This window comes from Giraffa tippelskirchi, chromosome 10, assembly GCF_054371585.1.
Source record: "Giraffa tippelskirchi isolate mGirTip1 chromosome 10, T2T-mGirTip1v1.2.pri, whole genome shotgun sequence".
NCBI classification, from domain to species: Eukaryota; Metazoa; Chordata; class Mammalia; order Artiodactyla; family Giraffidae; genus Giraffa; species Giraffa tippelskirchi.
The window spans coordinates 140,921,050-140,943,541 of NC_137284.1; the positions used below are offsets into that span (position 1 = coordinate 140,921,050).

At 39.4% G+C, this 22,492-nt stretch overlaps 1 protein-coding gene and 1 long non-coding RNA gene across 5 annotated transcripts in view; both read left to right on the forward strand.

The window, feature by feature from the left end:
* The window catches only part of EXOC4 (exocyst complex component 4), an 875,766-nt gene that overhangs the window by 176,523 nt on the left and 676,751 nt on the right, over positions 1-22,492 (forward strand). For all 4 annotated transcript variants that reach the window (XM_081532917.1, XM_081532918.1, XM_081532920.1 and 1 more), the window contains one exon: positions 14,152-14,326. In XM_081532917.1, the coding sequence (XP_081389043.1) occupies positions 14,152-14,326 (175 nt within the window). The remainder of the gene's footprint in view (positions 1-14,151; positions 14,327-22,492) is intronic.
* Positions 16,762-22,216, forward strand: LOC145523156 (uncharacterized). The gene is made up of 2 exons (XR_014066392.1): positions 16,762-17,625; positions 18,423-22,216. It is a non-coding gene; the product is annotated as an uncharacterized LOC145523156 (long non-coding RNA).

The following is a 22,492-nucleotide window of genomic DNA, read 5'->3' on the forward strand; positions in this document are numbered from 1 at the left end:
TTTTTCAAATAAGTAACATTTCCTTTCATCTCTTCTTTCTCTTATTAGTTACTCTTCTTCTAAATATCCAAAATATAGGATTTGGTGAAATTGGCCATCTTATTTTACAGAAAAATCATTTAAGAGCAGCTTTGAAGCAAGGTCAAGCGTTTGTCCTTGTGGCTTCTTGTAGCCATTCCCAAGCACTGTATGTAGCACTTGGATATGCTTGGAATCAAGGAGGGCTTCAATGTAATTTGCATGAGTGGTTAATGCGAATCCAAGCAAGTGGGAAGCAAGTAAATTTAACTTCAGTGATTATGATTCCATTTGATTAAATCTCTACTTCTGATTACACATATCAGTGAGAATATGCTCTAAATACACTCAACTACTAAACACTGAAGGGTATGAATAAGATGACGAGAGACATACAGAAAAATCCCACTATTCCTCAACTGGAATGTAATCCCCTGCAGCCTAACTGAAATATTTTTAGAACAAATGAAAGGAACTGCTTCTTTATCTATGGGACTTATTACACCGTTTGTTAACTGAAGTATACAGCTCATTACCATGAAAGGTCGTACTGGTCCCAAATCTGCATACTTTCTTATAAGACTTAAATTCATTGAGATCTTCTTGATGTATCAGGTGAGTTAGTAACATTGCCCATGTTATGGGTATGTTTATAGCTCTTTGATAAACGTGCGGTTGGACAGCTGTCTTTCTGATTTTATGTTGTCCTTTGGTTATAGCCCCTGGAGAAAGGGTGCTTGGCTGAATGGGCCAGAGGTCTTACTCAGTGTTGAACATTTCTTAAATCTTTGTTTTGCATTTGTCAGGGTGAAAGCAAAACATTTGGTTTTGATTTCTCTTGTTTTGCATACTTTAGGAAGTTCAGTTAGAGATTGGGCCAATTTAAGGAAATAATGGTTAAAAGGTACATTTCAGATTATTGATAATGTTACTTAGGTGTCAGCTTCCATGCTGCATCAGGGCCACTTCTCTATTTGGCGGATGGTAGGAACTGCCTTAGATCTTGTCATTGTCTTCATGCTTGTTGGTGTCATAATATAGACATACTCCACACTTAAACTGGCACTGACTCTTTCTTGTAGCAAAAACACACAAAAACAGACTTGGGTCAAATAAAATTCTTCCCTTGGTGATGTTTAGGAGTGAGGTCAGATATGATTAAAATACCTTCGTGTGTATCTTAGGCTTTATTTCCTATTTTCTGGGCTCCTCTAGCTCCTGGTCCATGTTCTCATTATGTTTTCGAATCAGATTGAGGTGTAAGTTTGTAAGAGGAGGGTTCACTTTGTGTTTGCAACCTGACTTAGAGCTGGGCACATACTAAATACCCAGGAAGTTTAATGAATGAATAGATAAGAAAAATGCAAAGAATATAATTTTTAAATAAGAGTAAGCAATTTTTCTATTAAAAAAAAATTCTCAGTGGTACACACAGTGGGGTCTAAGGATCAGCAATACCAGCTGTCACTTGAGATTTAGAAATGCAAATTCTCCCCATGGTGGAGAAGTGATTAAATTGGAATCCCTCAGCGCAGGGCCCACAGGAGTCTGTACTTTAGACGATTGTACGTATGCTAAAATTTGAGAACACTGTTTATAACATCAGAGACATCATGGAGTTCTGCAGTTTTGTAACGTTTATGCTTTGCAGAGCAGCCTGCCATCTGGCGCCTCACCTGAGTGAGGCTCACTGTTGGCCTTATCACAGGCAGGGGCGTTATTATTAATCTCAGATTTGTCCAAGCAAATGTGAGAGCTGCAATCACTTGACAGTTCACAAAGCTGGTTGGTGATGGTGGATTTCAGAGGAGAAGTTGCCTCTTATCTGCCATGGAAGTTTACTCTCTGGCTTCCATAAGGATGGTGATCCTAGCTTGTTTCTTGGGCCTGATCTTGTCCTTCCTCAGAAGAATGGTATTCATGGCCACACATCCCTTCTCCCACCATGCTCCCTGCAGTGATCTGTGGCAGCCCTCTCAGCAACAGCTGGACTCCTTAAGTGTGATCAGCCGCCACAGAGTAAATGAGCTTTTAATTGGCTCACTTGAGATGCAGACTGATGACTTAGGTACCTCGCCAGTTCGCCTAGAAACCTTGTACATCCTTGTACTAAAGACTAATATATGACTAAGTGCTGTGAATAGACACCTAAAATCATAAATTTTCTTGTCTTCAAGAAGTGGATTTGTGGATAATTTTTCTAATGTTCCATTATGACAATATATTATTTTTCAAATGGGTGAAAAGCTTTTCTTCCCTCTCACTTTATTGAGATGTAATCGACAGATAACATTGTGTAGGTTTAAGGTGTACAACATGTTGATTTAATGCACTTAAATATTGCGCAGTGATCACCACCATTGGCTAACATCTGCATCACCTCACATAATTACTGTTTCTTTTTTGGTGGTGATAACTTTTAAGATCGACTCTCTTAGCAACTTTCAAGTATATAATACAGTATTAACTATAACACCCTGCTTTACCTAAGCTCCTCAGATGTTATTCATCTTATAACTCAAAGTTGATACTCCTTGACCACCATCTCCCCTCTAACCACTCTGGTCTATTTCTTTGACTTTGGTTTTTATAGTTTGCACATATGAGTGAACACATACAGTGTTTGTCTTTCTCTGTCTGACTTTTTTTACTTAGCGTAATACCCTCAAGGTCCACTTCATATTGTCACAATTGACGGGATGTCCTTTCTCATGGCTGCATAATATTCCACTGTGTGTGTGTGTTTTATCTGTTCATTGATTGATGGGCACTTAGGTTGTTTTTTTTTATCTGGGCTATTGTGAATAATGCTGCATGAACATGGGAGTGCAGATATTTCTTTGAGAGTCTGTTTTCATTTCTTTGGGATATATATGCAGAAGTGGGATTGCTAGGTCATATGGCAGTTCTACTTTTAATTTTTTGAGAAACCTCCATACTATTTTTCACAGTGGTTGCATCAGTTTACTTTCCCACCCAACAGTGCACAAGGGTTCCCTTTACTCCACATCCTCCCCCACACTTGTCATCTCTTTTTTAAATTATATTTTATTTTTAGAGTGTAATTGCTTTATAGCATTAATTTCTACTGTTCAACAAAGTGAATCGACTATTATATGTATCCATATGTCCCCCTCCCCTTGAACCTCACTCCTCCCACCATCCTATCTCTTGTCTTTTTGATGATAGCCCTTCTATCAGGTGTGAGGTGATCTCCTTGTAGGTTTGATTTGCATTTCCCTGGTGATTAGTGATGTAGAGCACCTTTTGGCCATTTGTATGTCTTCTTTGGAAGTAAGTCTTATTCAGTTTCTCTGCCCATTAATCGGATTGTGTTTTGTGTTATTGAATTGCTGCTGCTGCTAAGTCACTTCAGTCGTGTCCAACTCTGTGCAACCCCATAGTCGGCAACCTACCAGGCTCCCCCGTCCCTGGGATTCTCCAGGCAAGAATACTGGAGTGGGTTGCCATTTCCTTCTCCAGTGCATGAAAGGGAAAAGTGAAGTCACTCAGTCGTGTCCGACTCTTTACGACCCCATGGATTGCAGCCTACCAGCCTCCTCCGTCCATGGGATTTTCCAGGCAAGAGTACTGGAGTGGGGTGCCATTGCCTTCTCCGTATTGAATTGTGTGTTCTTTATATATTGGATATTAACCTTTTATCAGATATATGGTTTGCAAATATTTTCTCCCTCTCATAGGTTACTTTTCATTCTGTTGATGGCTTCCTTTGTTGGGCAGAACCTTTTAATTTGATGTTCTACTTGTTTATTTTGCTTTTGGTGTAAAATCCAGAGAGTCATTGCTAAGACTAATGTTGAGGCTATTATCCCTGTGTTTTCATGTAACTTACATGGTTTAAGTTCTAGGTTCAAGTCTGTAATTCATTTTGAGTTGGTTTGTGTGTGTGTGTGTGTGTGTGTGTGTGTGTATGGTGCTAAGAGAGTGGTTCAGTTTCATTCTCTTGCACGTGACTATTCAGTTTGCTCATCACCTTTTGTTGAGGAGACTGTTCTGGCAAAGGCTTTTAAAGAATGATACTAACACTTTAATTCAGAGAAAGAGGGCCTGGGTTTATTTTCTAATTTCAGTCAGTAATTTGCCACACATTAGTTCATTCGAGGTCATCTACTAAGAATTCAGAGACTGATCACGAGAGGCTGACTTGACAAGTATGGAAGTGACAAAGGAAGGAAATTACTAGAGCCAGGACCCAGTTCTTTTCACTTGCAGTGTGTTCCATTCTATATTGCTCATCGTTTTTTTCCCTATTCTTTTCATAGCACAGATGGAGAATTAGTCAGCACTCCTTAAATAGTAACTTCTTATGTGAAGATTGTTGTTAATAAGTGCTGAAAGTAATTTTCATCCCTTAGAAGTAGGTATTAGATAACCTTGAAGATTAAATGGCATCTATGTCCTGTTTGAAATGAAAAATACTAGTTCAGCCAAGCTTATTATGAAAATGTGTATGTGAGATATGGGAGTGTAAAACTAAGACCACTTTGATGTGAAATAATCAATGATCAGTTTCTTTTAATTTTTCATAGAAAACCTAAGTTCAGAGTTTAGTATTTTCTTGTCTTTTAGAACATGGAGGTAGGGAAATAAATGTTCTGTGGTTATTGCCTTTGTCTGTCCGTGGGAAACACAGAACCTGATATGGAGGTCTCAGCAGGTAAGTTGTAGAACAAAACTGATTTTCTACCTTGTGTGTGTGTCTTTGCTTCGTGACCAAGTAAGGCAGCTTCTTGGCTCCTAAAGTGGGTTTTCCAGCCAAATGACTAATTCAAGGTTCCCTGGATGTTAAATTTAGATTCAGATAGTCGAATCTCACCTTAAATATTGAACATTTTTCATAGTTTGAGGCTATAGCTTTATACCATAGACATTTCTTGCCTTGTGCAACTGTGACTATTCTTTGACATTTTCTTCTTAATCCTCTGCCTTTTTTCATAGTGGCATTCCAACATGAGATGCATAGGGACAGCTCTGGGTAGGAAAGTTAGTAGGATACCTAAGAGAATAGGTAACATTTTGCTTGCCTCTGTAAGCAGGCTATTTTCAAAACCTGCCAGGTAATTGGAAGGATGTTTAAAGAACAAATACTTGCTTCACCTGACTCTTCCCTGTTTTGTTTTTTTTTTAACACAAGATATATTTTATTACATTATTTTTCAAGTTAGGTCTGAATGCATATATCTTTCATCTTGTAACTACATTTCTTTGGTTCTCACGTTCAGGTTGATAAGGCTGTCTTTTGAGAAGAGAATTTTGTGTGAAATGTTTTTTGTTGTGGAGTGCTAAAGCCAGGAGATTATAATATCTAATACGTATATCCTTATCACTTGTTATCTGCAATCAGGTCTCCATCTCTCTCATCTGCTAGAGCTCATTTTTTCATTCATTCATTCAACAAATATTTATTGCCTGTCGTATGCTTACTCTTATGACAAATACAGTGAATAAATCAGGAATACAGTAATAAATCAGGATTTTCTTAACCTCGTTGAGTTTACAGTTTAGAGAGGAGGAGGTGAAGACTAAGGGAAAGGCAACTCCTCTAAGGGCTATTTCAGCAATCCAGGGAAGAGAAAATAAGGCCTGTATGAGCAGAGCAACAGTGGCAATGGGCTGAAGCCCATTCTAGAAGCAGTGAAGAGGTAGAAATAAAAGAAGTTGGTAATTGATTGGCTTTGAGGAAGAGGGGGAGGGGAGGATGATTTGCTGGGATCAAGTGACCCCCATTCACTGACTTGGGGAGGAGAATGATGAGGTCAGGGGAGCTCAGGAGAGCCACCGGGACAGAAGATACGTTTGGGGGGATTAGCGAGTGGATGTTTGAGGACACAGTGGTGAATGAGCTTACCTGGAGCGGTGTGAGGATTGAGCAGAGTTGACAGCATTGAAGGAGCAGGCTAGGGAGGAGGTTCCTGATAAAGCACCACCAGAGAGGCAGAAGCAGAGCGGAAGAGTTGGAGGAATGGAGCCTCTGATTTGCTGAGGGCAAGTGATAGCCTTGCTGGAACATTTGCTGGAAGGCAGTGTTTCAAGGAGGAGAGCATGGTCAGTAGAAGCAAGTGCTGTACCTTCTTGAATAAGGACTGAAGAGGGTCTTTCATTTTTCCTTCTTTCCTTTCTCTCTCTCTCCCTGCTTCTTTATTAGTATAGTTGACTTACAGTGTTGTGTTAGTCTCAGGTGTACAGCAAAGTGATTCAATTATACATATATATATATATATCTATTCTTTAGATTCTTTTCCCTTACAGGTTATTACAAAGTATAGTATACTGTTTATCCTGTGCTATAAAGTAGGTACTTGTTGGTTATCTGTTTTACGTGGAGCAATGTACATATCTTATATTGAGCAAAATACTGATTTGAGACTTCTGTGAGAATTAGTAGCGTGCCAGAGGTAAAAACTGGTTGGCAGTAAGAAGGTAGAGGCATTATGGGCAGTTTCATTGACTCTTGGCAGTCTTGATTTCCCTAACTTTGTACGGTACTAATAACTCTTCTGCCTCTTTTCTTGAATTAGTTCCTTTTCTTTTTTCTAACACCGTTTAAAAGAAATGCTGTCCCAAACTGAACACTTTGTTCTCTGTTTCTGAGCTTTAGTTTTTTTGTTTATAACATGGGGAATACAAATGGTGCCTTCCTCATAGAGTTGGCTAGAGGATTAAGCATACACTCCGTGCAGTGCCTGGCCTGTTGTCATCAGTGTGGCTGTGTTGATGTAGTGGTCTCTGTCATGGTCCTTATTGTTGCCATCATTGTCATCATCTCACTCCTGCCTCACTGTTTAGAGATCTTGTCCATTGTGAGAGCTTTAGCTGTGGGCACCATGTAGAAGGAGTCACCAGGGGGCTTCCCTGGTGGTTCAGATGGTAAAGAATCCCACACGTACACAGGGACTGTGTTCTTACTCTCTGGCCCAGAAGGCCATACATGTCACTGTTTTGTCACTTCTCTCAGTCCATTGTGATCATCTGCTCTTGTTTGGAGGGATTATACAAAGAGGAATGAAGGAATTGGCTCTTACTTATAATGTGAATTTGGGCTTCCCAGGTGTTGCTCATGGTAAAGAATCTGCTTTCCAATGCAGGAGGTGCAAGAGACCCAGGATTGATGTCTGGGTCAGGAATACCCCCTGGAGAAGGAAATGGCAACTCACTCCAGTATTCTTGCCTGAAAAATCTCATGGACAGAGGAGCCTGGAGCTTGGCTCCATTCCTCCAACTCTTCCACTCTGCTTCTGCCTCTCTGGTGGTGCCTTATCAGGAACCTTTTCCCCAGCCTGCTCCATGGTGTTGCAAAAGAGTCAGACATGACTGAGAGATTGAGCAATGTGAATTAGGACTCTCTTAGTTATCAGTGACAGAATCTGCCTCCGACTAACGTAATTAAAGAAGGGTTCTGTTGGGATGGTACTAGTGTATCTTAGGCAGTGCAAGCAGGACTTCACTAAGCTGGGGGAAGGAGAGAGATGCCACTGGCCTATGGGGACATCTGAAGTATCACTTGTCTCTCCCTGTTTTCCTGCTCTAGATGGTAACTGTTAAAGGCACAGAAAGCAGTTTACTGTTGCTCTGAGTTTGCTTTTCAGTATACTTCCACTTAGAGTTTTCTGTTTAATTCTCACAATTTATAATGAGGGAATTCACCTGAGGAAATTTGTGTTTGAGGAGCCTGAGATCTGAAACAGTCTCATGATATGTTGCTAATCCTATGGGTGTTCAGCAGAGAGCTGGTACCAAGTCTAGCTTTCTAATGCCAGTCCTGCATATAGGCATTTATACCACATTGCCATCTCAGGACTGAAATTTTCTTTCACCAACTGTGATGTTATATTGAATATTATTGCATACTATTTTGTGACTCTGGAAATAACCTCTGTGTGTGTGTGTGTATGTGAGCGAGAGAGATTTTCTTCTGGCTGGTAGCTGCTGCTGCTGCTGCTACTGCTGCTAAGTCGCTTCAGTCGTGTCCGACTCTGTGCGACCCCATAGATGGCAGCCCACCAGGCTCCGCCGTCCCTGGGATTCTCCAGGCAAGAACACTGGAGTGGGTTGCCATTGCCTTGTCCAAATATTCTGACTACCAGATAACATCTCTCAGATGTTCTCACACCAGACACATGTTGCCAGTGTTTGGTTTGGGATATATGGTCCATGGCTATAAGGCTGTAGAAATTGTAGTTAATAGGAGTTCTTATCTCCATGATCCTTAGGCTTATGCCTATCTGAGGCCTTTTCTTAACTCAGTTTAGTTTAAGGACTGCCTGGTAGTTTAATGACTGTGCCTGCTCTTTTGTCTTTTGGATCAGTGGTGAAAACCTTGAGCCTAACAGGATTTAAGCAACTGAGCTAGCTGCAGTGTCCTGTTTTATTTCTCCTTTAGTTAATATTTTGTGAGGTGGGGAGAGTGGAGTGGGGAATGGCATTCATAGGGCTTTGTGTGGGGGTTACCCTGAGTGTGTTTGCTGCTAAAGGCAAACACTTGTTTTCTCAATTTAGTGCTGTGAGGGCAGTTGGCGAGTGTATATGAATATTAACAACATATTTCCGTTTATTTCTGGTAGCTTTAAATTGGGACCAGAACAGTGCAGTGTATGTCATGTTTATGTGAGTGATGCCTGGTCTCTCTTTGCTGCATTGGGAGAGAGTCATCTTGCTTTTTCATTTTCTTTTTTAGGCGGGCGTGTGCTGGTGAGGAATGGTGGGCCTTGGCAAACTGTGGGACTGACTTGGATTCTTCTTTGTTATTGGCCATTCCCTCCTCATCCTGATGCTGAGTTCAGCATCCATTGCTCCCCTGGAACCCTTTCTCCAAGGTCACCAGGACCTATGAGTTTTATGTTTCTGTCTTGACCTCCACTGGCCACCATGTGGCCTTGACTCTGTTGCTCTTCTCTTCTCCTTTGTCTCCTACAGTTTTCCTTCTTGTCATCTTCTCTTCCTCCCTCCTTGCTTCCTAACCATCTTTTCACAGCTGCTATTTCAGGAAGTGTTGATGCTGGATCTGGCTTGCTTTTCTTACTCTGCATATTATCCCTGAGTAATCTCATCCCCTCAAATATTTATCACTTTGTAAATTTCCAGTATCAGTCTGTCTCCTGAGCTCCTGGCTTGCATATGCAAGTACCAGTGCATAACACCTTAAACTTAACATCTTCAGATCTAAACCCAGAAGGAATCCTTCAGTAATTTGTCTTCACTTTAATTCATTCTCATTCTCTTTCCCTACCCACCCCCGCCCCTTTGCCCTCCTGACTCTCTCTCCGTCTTTCTATCAGAAAAGGTAACCATTGTCTTCAGAGTTGCTCAACCCCAACAAAGGGATCCTGAACCCTCCTTCCTCTTTAATTATGGTACCACTGCCTCAACTAATTCTGTCCACTTTCTAATGTGATCCATCCTTCAGTTGTGTGAGGCTCCTGGAACAGCTATTAATTAATACTTTGGTTTTTCAGATGGGGACACTTGGAGAAGTTGACAGATTTTCTCATAATTACAGGGTTGGGAATTTTCAGTGTTGGGAAAGAATGTGCATCTTTTACTTCTTTGCAGGTTGCTTATATGAGAAAGGGGGGAAAAAAACACAAGTGAACCAAAGAAGGAAAGCTAATGTCCTCCTGGTAGTGAGAGTCCACAGGAATCAGTATTTATAGTACTTTGACTTTTTGAGACATCAGATTCCTTTTTTCACTGTTGTATATATTTTTGCTTCACCACAGGGGAGGGGTTGAGACCTCAGTGTCCTAACTCAGGGCCACAGCTGATGGTTAAAGAAAAAAAGATCTGTTGAGATATAGTTCACATACTACACAAATCACACCTTGAAACGTGGTTTTTAATATATTCACAGAGTGGGAAACCATCACCGCCATGTAGTTCCAGAACATTTTTGTCCCCTGCTGCAAAACAAACCTCATATGCTGTGGTGGGCAATTCCCACCTACATAAGTAACCACTGACATATTTTCTGTCTGTAGACTTTGCCTATTCTGAGTATTTCGTATAAATAGAATCACACAATATGTAGTCTTCTGTGACTTTTTTCACTTAGCATAACGTATTCAAGGTCCATGTTGTCACATGTATTAGTACTTCATCTCCTTTGATAGCTAAATTATCTTCTATTGTATGAATGTGCTACTTCTTTTTGGTCCTTTTGTCAGTTGATGGATATTTGGATTATTTCCACTTTTAGGATTTTACTATCATTGTTTTACTAATATTTTAATATTATGAATAATGCTGCAGTCAGCATTTGTGTACATGTTTTTGTACATATGTGTGTTTTTGTTTTTCTTGGGTACGTACCTAGGAGTGGAATTTCTGGGTCCATATGGTAATTCTATGTTTAATGTTTTGAGGGACCACCAAACTGTTTTCCAAAGCAGTTGCAGCACTGTACATTCTCACCAGCGCTGTTTGAGAGTTCAGATTTCTTTCCATCCTTTCCAATGCTTTTTTGTCTGTTTTTTTCATTATAGCCATCCAGGTAGGTTGAAATGGTATCTCCTGGTTTTAGTTTACATTTCTCTGATGGCTAAGATGTTGAACGTCTTCCGTTTGCTTATTGGCCAGTCATATATCTTCTTTGGAGAAATATGTTTAATATATTCAAATCCTTTGTCCAATTTAAAATTTGGTTGTCATCTTGTTACTGGTTATAAGAAATCTTCAGATGTTTTAGATACAAATCCTTTATCAGGTAAATTATTTGCAAATATTTTTCTCCCATTTCTTGAGTTGCTGTTTCACTTTCTGGATGATATCACTTGCAGCACAAAAGTTTTAAATTTTAATGTCCGAGCTGCAGGTTTTATTGGTATACTCAAGATTGTTCTGTGGGGAGACAGAGGAGAGTTTTCCTGTCTTGGAAATTGGTGGACGTTTCAAAGCAGGCAGAGTGGCAGGTAGAATCCCTCCACTTCTGGCCTGGCTCTTCTTTTCCTTCTCTTCCCCATGTAGCCTCTCTTATGACTCTTGATGGTCACACTGCAACAGATCTATCTTGGTCTTGATCCTCCAGGTGCAGTGGCCCTGTCTCAGCATTTTCATCAGGGATTGCTATTTCTGTAGTGTTATGATGCCATGGATCTCATTTTACACCTCAATTCCCGCTTAGGTCTCTTTTCTAAACAGAGCACTGCCCCTCATTGCCGAGTTGCTCTTGTCCTGAGTAGTAGCCAAGGTGTGTGCAGTCATGGAGTCTGGTGGCCCTGGAGTTAACCAGCAGCAGCCCCTCCCTTTGGAGGAGCCACCCCTCTTCCAGTGTGTTTTATCTCGGATTTGTTAGGCCTGTACCTAGAACTTCATGCCATTGGGAAGTTGGGCACCAATTTGTCTCATGCTTTTGAATGTCATGAATCAATATTTCATTTCATTTCGTTTCAATCAATATCATTTCAACAGAAACAGACTCAGATTTGGAAAACAAACTTATGGTTACCAAAGGGGAAAGATGAGGGGGAGGGATAAATTAAGAGGTTGGGATTAACATATACCCAATACTATATATAAAATAATCAACAAGGACCTACTGTATAGCACAGGGAACTCTACTCAGTATTCTGTAATAACCTATATGGGAAAAGAATCCAATAAAGAATAGATGGTTGTTTATGTATAACTAAATCACTTTGCTATACACCTGAAACCAACAAAACATTTTAAACCACCTATGCTGTGCTGTACCAAGTCATCTCAATCATGTCCAACTCTTCATGACCCCATAAAAAATCATTTTGAAAATGTGGGGGTATAGCATAGTGTTACTAGGTTTTAGTTTTGTCAAGTAAGGACATTTGGCAATGTAGCTGCTGTCATGGAAATAAGATTTTTCTTATCAAGAGAATACCAAAAGGATAAAATTAAATACATTTACTTTTGTAAAACGTCAGTCTATGGTCTTTCTTTTCTCTCTACCACTGAAAAATGCATTGTGGTCTGTGGACTGACATTTGGGATCCACACTTTACACACTCAGCATAAATCTTTATTTGAAAAGTAGAACCTTAGCTTAATCAGGTATATTCTCTGTATGATGCCAGATACCATTCTTACCCAGATTATTTACCTACACTGAAGTTAACTGTTTCAATTGTTAAGTTAGATATATCTTCCTGTCCGTTGTACTGCTCTCTGCTGATATGTGAGTAGATGTCTTATAACAGAGGTGAATATGAAGAATTACTTTAGGTAAATGTGAGTATAAGTGTGAACTGACCTTTAAAAGATTTTTTAAAAAGTCCTCATTCAAAGGTAAAATGGGTCCTGTTTACAAATACGGTGTATAATTCTGAATTATATATGTATATTCCAGACTGGAAGGCCTACATAAATTTTTATTGATTCTATCTTGTCTAAATTAAAATGTCAAAGAGATATTAGGGTTTTATCATAAGATGGTTACTGGCTGTCACGTTGGCACATTAATTATAGTAATTGGGCAGTAAAGAAGCCATAGGAATAGATAATATGCTATATGTTTTGATGAGATTGTAGTTATAGCCTCTTATTTATGGTAATAAAATCTTGTTAATCGACATCGCTGACAAGCTCTTTTGCTTTCCTTTTCTACTTTCCAGGTTGGTTCATAAGTCTCCTTAGGAACTGTGAACTGAGAGCCACAGATTATACGATAAAAGTCACATTCCAAGATTGTCTGTACTTATTCATGGTATACACATGAAATGCATTTAGCATATATGCATTTAGCTGATCATTCTTCTGAGTGCTCCAGTGTATATAGTGATGGACAAAGCAGTGTCTGCTCTAAAAGACTAGTAATGGAGAAGGAAGGTGAAATGTCTGAATAGAAATAAATGTGACCCACATTGATTGAGTCACATATGTCAGCCACATGCAATAAGTTCCTTAAAAGTGGGATATATTACTATTCAAGTTCAGAAAAGGAAAGAATGATTCCAAGCATGGGTGATCAGTGATGCTGTAAGGCTCGGAGATGGGGCAATTACTGTGCATCCATGATATAAGCTCTCAGCCATCTCTGAATTTACATCTATGTTGTAAAAGTACAGTGAGAGGTAGATGGCTGGATGCACTGACATGGAAATCAGCTTTTGTTCTGGGCTCAGCTGCCTTGTAACCTCATTTTGTGCCCTTGAGTATATAAAATTGATGTAATAATATGTGTCCAGCATCTCTCACTATGAAAAATGAGATAATGCAGAGGCCTTAAGCTGCTCCCTGTGGTGAAAGTCAGATTGCTTGGCAGGTGTGTATTTTTTTTTTTCAGGCAAGTTAGGCCACACATTTGAATGGGAATAAGCTCAGCTTTCCATGACTAAAAGGATTAGTGTCCTTACCAGAGTGCCCAATTTATTGCTAGAGAATAGCATATTCTGTGTAACATTTGAACTGTTGTCTGAAAGATTGCCTGAATTCCTTAGAAAAACTTCTTATATGAACATACAGTATAGTGATCACTGAATGATGTTAAAAAGGAAACAGTTGTGTATTGAGCTGCTACTGCTGCTTTATGGCCTTTACAACTAACTGTCTTTAAAATTTTTACACCATGTCCATTTTTTAAAATTGAAGTATAATTGATTTACAACATTAGTTTCAGATGTACAGAGTAATTCAATTCTCTATATGTAGAGATTCTCTATAAATTTATATATTATCTTCCATTACAGATTTATCATAAGGTATTAAATATAGTTCCCTGCACTATTCAATAAATTCTTAATATCTAATTTATTTATAGTAGTTTGTACCTCTTGATCCCATACTACTAATTTATCCCTTCCCCCTTCCTTTCCCATTTGGTAACTGTAAGTTTGTCTTCTATATCTGTGATTCTTTTTCTGTTTTGTGTATAGATTCATTTGTACTATTTTTTAGGTCTCACATGTTAACTGATATTGTATAATACTTGTATTTCTCTGTCAGATTTCACCATGTCCATTTTATAACAGAGGAAACTGGGGCCTAGATAAAATTTCAGAGGTTACTTAGGCAACTGTTTGAAGTGCACCCTGTTGAAATGCAATATGCTATTTAACATGGCCATGTGCTACTTTAGTTTGATGTTTTTCTTGCAGCCCAGTGTCAGTCAGTTGTGTGTGTATGTAAATGTTTGTTTTTTTTCACTAGGTTACTTCTAGAACTGCTGGAGTTGCTGTTTGACAAGTTTAACGCTGTTGCCACTGCACACTCTGTGGTCCTGGGATACCTGCAAGACACTGTGGTGACTCCACTGAGTCAGCAGGAAGATGTCAAACTGTACGACATGGCAGACGTGTGGGTGAAGATCCAAGATGTTCTGCAGGTAAGGTCCTTTGACAAAGGGTGCCATCTTGATTCAGAATAACAGGTAGGAACATAAAAAAACCAGCCACCTAAAATATTTCCTTACTCATAAACAGAGTGAGAATGTAGTGTTTCTATTTAAAGGTGATGGTTGCTGATGTTATGGAGTTCTGTCATCTTCAAAATACCTTTACAACAAAGCTTTTTTGGCCAGACTTTAAAATTGGGACATTCTTAATACGTAGCAATCAGGTATCTATAGTATTTGACTTCCTGTTGTAATGTACGTTACTTCCCTGGAATTAGTCATATGTTTATGTAATCAGTATGAAAATGTTCTTAAACACTGTTTTATAAACATACATGTAGCTTAATTTTATGACCATTTTTCGTACAGTCAGCTCTTGAATACGTTGGGGTAAAAGACAGGTCAAGAGCTTATGTTGAGAGATGAAGATAAACCTGTAAAGTATAAATGCATCACTTTGATTTGTTGATGATCGGAGCAATGATATTAGTGTTTGGTGTGATGCTGCAGAGGTGGTATTTAGAAATTTTATTGTATTTTCTCTCCATGTGCCAGGAAAATGTATTTGATTTGGCCAGATGAAAATGAGAAATACAATTAAGAGTTAGCTGAAACAAATTTGACATACCTCAATAGAAATGACTTGGTTAGACAGCATCTAGTAATAGGAAAAATAATAAGTATATACAGGGAATTGAAAAATGTAACTATGTAGAAATGAAATTATTTGCATGGCAAATAGGAGTCTTTGCAGGAAAAAATAAATCATGAATGTAAATTGTAGTCATTTTCAAGAGTATAGGCACGCTGTTGGTGGATTGATCGATTCCTGGTTATTCATTCATTAGACAGTTTTTTAGATGTAGTCTGTGCTTTATTGATGGTTCAGTAGAAAAAATATAGATTGCAACTATATTCCTTGAGTTTGTTTTGGGGCTATGTTGATTGCCATGTAACCATAGTAGGTACTTTTTGAACATTTGTGTATTGAATAAAATATCTTTATTTCTCAGAAACTGGTTATTTAATATTTTGTCTTGGTTTGTTCATCTATCATGGAAACATAAGCTTTTCAGGTTACATGCTTATTTTAAGGATAAGACAGTAGATTTTTAAAAATTAATTTTTATTGATGTATAGTTGCTAAGGTAATAGATTTTTAAAGCTGTTTCAAAAATAGAATTAAATTCGTCTAGTTCTGTCTGTGATGAGGTTACCTCCTACACAAAGTGACTTGAAAACTGGATGGACTCAGGTTATCAGCATGGTTAGTTGAGAGAAGAGAATACATGAGGTCAGTTTCACGTTCATCCCAGCTTCTTCTCTGGGGATGCTTTCCAAACTGTGACATAGGAAAGTGAACAAACATTAGCAGACTCTAAGCAGAGGTCAGGTTTCAGGGATGTGGAGGCGGCTGCAGTTTGTGGATTGGGATACCAAAGGAGAGGGAATTGCAGAGTGAAGGAGCCCCAGAAATCTGGAAAGAGTGCTGTTGAGCCTTTGGTCAGAGATGAAGTTTCACACACTCCAAGGTGTGGCAAATAGCTATCATGGGACTGTGAGCTGAATGGTAATTGCACAAGTTGCCAAATGCTGGGAAGCAGTGGAGTTCAAACCAGCCAGTGTAAGGAGAACTTGGTGAACATCCTGTGCTTTCAGATGTCCCCAGAAAGGTTATGTTTTAGGACTTGGGCTGTTCTAGCCATATAGTAAGGGATACTATACTTTCACATACTAAAGTTCCAAACCAGGTTTCTACAGTGTTAGCCTATCCACTCGTGAATTAACTGCCTGCCAGAACGAAACTGACTCTAAAGTAACACAATCCGAATTCTCAATAATAATTCACCACATTGTCCAGCATACAATTATTATACTTGCAAAAAAAGCTGAAAAATGACTCATCACCAGAATTTTAAAAATGTGATAAAGATTAATATCTGAAATGAAAAATATACCAGATGTATTTAGCCACAGATTGCATGCTGTAGAAGAAAGAATCAGAAAACTTCAAGAAAAATCTATCAAAACCAACCAAAACTAAAGTACAGGGAGAAAATAGACTGAAGAGAAAAATGAACAAAGCCATAATGTCCTATGGGACAGTATCATGGAATCCAACATTTGTGTGGCTGCAAGTACAGACAGTGAGGAGAGAGATTGGGGCAGTTAGTTATTGAAAGAAACAGTAACCCCAAATTTCTAAATTTGTTGAAAAACATAAACCCACAGATACAAGAAGCTCAACAAATCATAAGGAAGATTAACACAAAGAATACCATACCTACACATATTATCATCAGGTAGTTGAAAAGCAAAGAAAAAAATCTTCAAGGTAGCCAGAGGGAAAAAGGACACATTGCCTGTGGGGAACCAGTGATAAAAAATTTTTTTCACTAACTTCTCATCAGAAATAGTACAAGCCAGAAATCAGTGTATATCATCTTGAAAGGTCAGGAAAATTTAACTCCAGTTTGATACCTAGTCCTGTCCTTGACCTTCTGAATAAGAATCACTGTGGATAAGCACTGGATTTTGTGGGGTTGTTGTTTCAGCTCCTAAGGTGATTCATTTGTTTGAGATCCTGTAATTGGGAACTGTTGCTTTGGGCCAGTGGTTCTCAAAGTATGTTTCTTGGACCAGCTGCTGCTGCTGCTAAGTCGCTTCAGTCGTGTCCGACTCTGTGCGACCCCATAGATGGCAGCCCACCAGGCTCCCCTGTCCCTGGGATTCTCCAGGCAAGAACACTGGAGTGGGTTGCCATTTCCTTCTCCAGTGCATGAAAGGGAAAAGTGAAAGTGAAGTCGCTCAGTCGTGTCCAACTCCTAGCGACACCACGGACTGCAGCCCACCAGGCTCCTCCGTCCGTGGGATTTTCCAAGCAAGAGGACTGGAGTGGGGTGCCATTGCCTTCTCCGACCAGCAGTATCCATGCTACCTGGGAGCATGTTAAAAATGCAGATTTTTATTCCTACTTCATAGTTCTGAATCAGAAAGTCTAGGGGTGCGGCCATACATTCTCTATTTTAATAATCCTTTCCAGTGACCTATATGCATGTCCAAGTTTGAGGACCTTTGTTTTAGGTAATACTGGCCCATTGTGGATTTTGACTGGCATGTAGTGAGACGAAGTTGGATTAATATGATAGCATTGAAAAGGCTTGGTGTAGAGGCTAGAGACTAAGGCAAAGCTACTATTAGTATTTTGTAGGCTAATGGAGAGTCAGTGGGTTATATTATTTTGAGATGTTGTCTTATAGTGGAGTAAATGACAGGCTTTCATGCAGCATGTTAGAGAAGTACAGTGAAGAGAGAAAGATTTGTAAACCTTTAGGAGTCTTTTGGAAGCTAAAACTATGTAGTTGACTTTTGCTGCTTTTTCGTATGACAGGTATTTTAGTGATGTTTTAGTGTTTAAGCTCTCGGGGCCAACTATGTGCTCTCATCCTCTGTCACCCTCTTCTCCTGCTCTCGATCTTTCCCAGCATCAGGGTCGTTTCTAGTCAGTTGGCTTTTCTCATCAGGTGGCCAAAGTATTGGAGCTTAGGGCCAATTTAGTTTTCTTGCACTTGTTGGTGGAATGCTCTTTAGGTTAAGATCATTCCTGGAGAACCAAGTTGGGAACCACAGAGGCCTGCAGTTAAGCAAGTACCTGCATGAATGAAGGTGTTGGGATCATATAAATGGAGTTTCAAGTGTTTTGAGTTCGAATTCCAGTGTTTCTTTGAACGGAAAGTGTTTCTTGCTTAAAAATTGAAATGCTCTTTTGTGTATTAAGTCTTGGAAAAGAAAACAATTTTTGATCATGTAAAGACTTCGGCAGCCTTTCTCCACTGGAACCTGGGCTGTCCCTGGCAGGCAGAAGCCGTCGTGTAGTTGGAAGGCTCATTTGTCTCAGCGTGTTTGTGTCTGGAGACAGCCTTGTGTGGAGACAAGGCTGTAGTATCACAGTAAATGGGTGTCAGCGTTTTCTCCTGGTGTCGGCTCTGTGACCACGCACTGTTGAACTCCCTTTTCAATTTTACACTCTTTTTGAAACTATGATAATAGGAATACATGTTTTTGTCCCTCTGAGCAGCAGCAGCAGCTTCCAAAATGTCACCTGCTTGATGAGATGCCTGTCATACCGTTGACTGCACATTTTCAAGTGTATAAGACTGCGGTATACTAGAAACACAAAATATTCCATTTCTTGTGGGATTTAACAGAGGAAATAAGAGGACCACTTTGAACAAACATATCTTTCAGGTGTTTTGATTCTGGAAAAAAAAAGATTTAATTTTTTTCCACATCTCTTTTCAAAACAAAACTGCTTGCTTTGTTATTGTTGGCTTATGTGTGTAACCAACCCCTGAATGTGCTAGGTAGTGTTGTACAGATGGAGGCAGGCGGTTGTGATTACACTGTTGAACCAGTGGCAGTGACACCACAAGACACTTCACTTTACAGTGCCCCGATCTCTCTTTCTGGAAATGAACAGAGACAGAATGGAACGTCATCTTACTTTTGTTAACTGCCACTGAAATGTTTAAGTAGTGATAAAACTACCCTCATGCAGAGAGAACTTGAAGTTTGCTGTCAGATATGAAAATCCACAAATCGTATTGGTACTGATCCATGACCTGCAGGGATTTTCAAGGAGACAGATGCAATTTCTATTTTGAATCCACGTCTGAAACTAGGTTATTCTTAGATTTTTATTTCATTTGATATTTTGGTTACCTGAGGATTCCATTCCCCTTAAAAGAAAACTAGATTCCCCCCCACCACTCCAAGTATTTTAAGCTGGATAACTTGTGAGATTATTCTTGCAGAAATAGTTTCTCTTCATTTCTCAGCCTTTAAAGCTCTTTGATAGCCGCTATTTTGAGTGGCATATTAAAGACATGCTGTCAGCCAGGCCATTGAGTCTTCAGAAAAGTGCTAGGATGTTTGTTCTGTCTTGTCAATGGATAGTGTGCTGCCCGATGAATGGAATGCAGTTAAAATGTGAAAGTTAAAGTAGAAATCTTCCTCTAAATTTAAGTCAGTTTCCATCGCCTAGGACTCTCCGCAGGTTGTTTTGTGTTCATTACTGAAAGCAGGGAGTGCTGGGCAGCCAAGGACGTCCCTCTGGTTCCCAGTGCATCTATGGCAGTTGCACAAGTTCAAGGCTCCGTCACAGCACCGAAGTTTCATATGTAGAACTCAGCTTTCCCTGGCCTTCTTTTAAAATGTTTCAGTCAGTGATTTAAATGCCTCCCTTGGCTTGGACTTTGACATGTTGACCTTCAGCTGGAAAATCTATGATATTTTTAGTTGACTCATTTAGTCAAAATGATTTTAGTTCTTGTATTTTTAAAGATTTTTGGGTTGAGGAATGTGTCTTATTAGGAATTTTACTAAATGTATGTAAAGAAGTTCTATTTATACCTGAATATGTATGCATGTTTTCAAATTGTGAAAGTTATGGATTTCAAGATTCAGTGGATATCAGTCACTGAATAGAGATTTGGCTCTTCCAATCTTAAATTGCCAGCTGTTTTGTTAAGTTCAATAAAATTGTCTTAAGCCCTTGCTTTACCCTATAGGGTCAAAAAAATGATCTCATTTATGTTTTTTGCCAGTGGCTTCAGTTTAGATAACCTGAATGTTCTGAATATCTTAGTAGTCACAGCTATTTAGTAGTCATTGAACCTTCCTCCCAAATTTGGAAAACTCAGCAGTGGCCACAGGACTGGAAAAGGTCAGTTTTCATTCCAATTTCAAAGAAAGGCAATGCCAAAGAATGCTCAAACTACAGCACAATTGCACTCATCTCACACACTAGCAAAGTAATGCTCAGAATTCTCCAAGCCAGGCTTCAGCAATACGTGAACTGTGAACTTCCAGATGTTCAAGCTGGTTTTAGAAAAGGCAGAGGAACCAGAGATCAAACTGCCAACATCCGCTGGATCATCAAAAAGGCAAGAGAGTTCCAGAAAAACATCTATTTCTGCTTTATTGACTATGCCAAAGCCTTTGACTGTGTGGATTACAATAAACTGTGGAAAATTCTGAAAGAGATGGGAATACCAAACCATCTGACCTGTCTCTTGAGAAACCTGTATGCAGGCCAGGAAGCAACAGTTAGAACTGGACATGGAACAACAGACTGGTTCCAAATAGGAAAAGGAGTACGTCAAGGCTATATATTGTCACCCTGCTTATTTAACTTCTATGCAGAGTACATCATGAGAAACACTGGGCTGGAAGAAACGCAAGCTGGAATCAAGATTGCCAGGAGAAATATCAATAACCTCAGATATGCAGATGACACCACCCTTATGACAGAAAGTGAAGAAGAACTAAAGAGCCTCTTGATGAAAGTGAAAGAGGAGAGTGAAAAAGTTGGCTTAAAGCTCAACATTCAGAAAACTAAGATCATGGCATCTGGTCCCATCACTTCATGGGAAATAGATGGGGAAACAGTGGAAACAGTGTCAGACTTTATTTTTTTGGGCTCCAAAATCACTGCTGATGGTGATTGCAGCCATGAAATTAAAAGACGCTTACTCCTTGGAAGGAAGGTTATGACCAACCTGGATAGCATATTTAAAAGCAGAGACATTACTTTGCCAACAAAAGTCCGTCTAGTCAAGGCTATGGTTTTTCCAGTGGTCATGTATGGATGTGAGAGTTGGACGGTGAAGAAAGCTGAGCGCCGCAGAATTGATGCTTTTGAAGTGTGGTGTTGGAGAAGACTCTTGAGAGTCCCTTGGACTGCAGGGAGATCCAATCAGTCCATCCTAAAGGAGATCAGTCCTAGGTGTTCATTGGAAGGACTGATGTTGAAGCTGAAACTCCAATCCTTTGGCTACCTCATGCAAAGAGTTGACTCATTGGAAAAGACCCTAATGCTGGGAAGGATTGAGGGCAGGAGGAGAAGGGGACGACAGAGGATGAGATGGTTGGATTACATCACTGACTCGATGGACATGGGTTTGGGTAAACTCCGTGAGTTGGTGGTGGACAGAGAGGCCTGGCGTGCTGCAGTTCATGGGGTTGCAAAGAGTCGGACACGACTGAGCGACGGAACTGAACTGAACTGAACCTTCCTCCCAATCAGAATGACCTGTGGATCCTACATCTACAAAGCCTCTTTTAATAGAATTCCAACTGATTCTAGTATACAATCTGTTTAAGAGCTACGATGAGCAAGTAGTTATAGATATGAAAACCAAGACTGTTAGGAGACAAGTCTTAAGGGCTGGGAGAAGTTTGTAAGAAGTGAGTTTAGTTTTATTTGGAAAGATGTGCCACTGTGGCATGTTTAGGAGGGAGTGTGTGTTCTGTGAAGTAAATGCTAATAGCGTGTTGAAGCTCCATAAAGACAGGAAAATGCTGTTTAATATCTAGACACTTTAAAGGGGAAAGGAAAACTAAATGACTGTGCTGTAATTAATCTCCATTTAGAGATTTTGATCACCTTTACTTAGTAGCCCAAAGACAGCAAGCATAAGAAACAGATGTTTTGTTTCTTCTCTCCCCACCCCTATTTATTACTTGTATGAGTTTTTCAGATTTATATTAATGGAAGTTTGTTGTTAACTAAGGGAAAAGGCATTTCTTTTTTAAGATGTATAGGTAAAAGAAGTTTATGAAATTACTTTAATTTTGCAGGGAGTTGGGACGAAAACATAACTATCAATAATAGAGAGCTGTTTATGGTCCCAGGGAAAAATTTCAGAGAAGATCACAGAGGAAGAGGTCAGAATGGGTTAAAGTGCTTGAGCTCATGGGCAAGGAGAGATTTGGAACATCCAAACATGATTAGGGTTGAATACATAATACAAAGAGTATTATAGAGGGCTAGGGAGAATGGAGGTTTTTTGGATCCGTTTTGGAAAGTGTTACCAAAAATAAGTTTGAATAATTTTGACTGCCATAGAGATCTTTAAATAATAGAGACTGGGCAATTTGGACTTGCCTCTTTTGGCCATAGGCTGCCATTACAATTTATTTTGGTTTTTATTATGGAAAATATCAGACATGTTCAGAAATACAAAGAAATGTATAACGAGCCCCCATGCACCCATTGTCACATTTTCACAGTTTCCAATGCTACCAATATATAGTACTGTTGTCTCATTTCCACCCCTGGCCATTTCCCTTTCTCTTATTTTAAAAAAGCCCCAG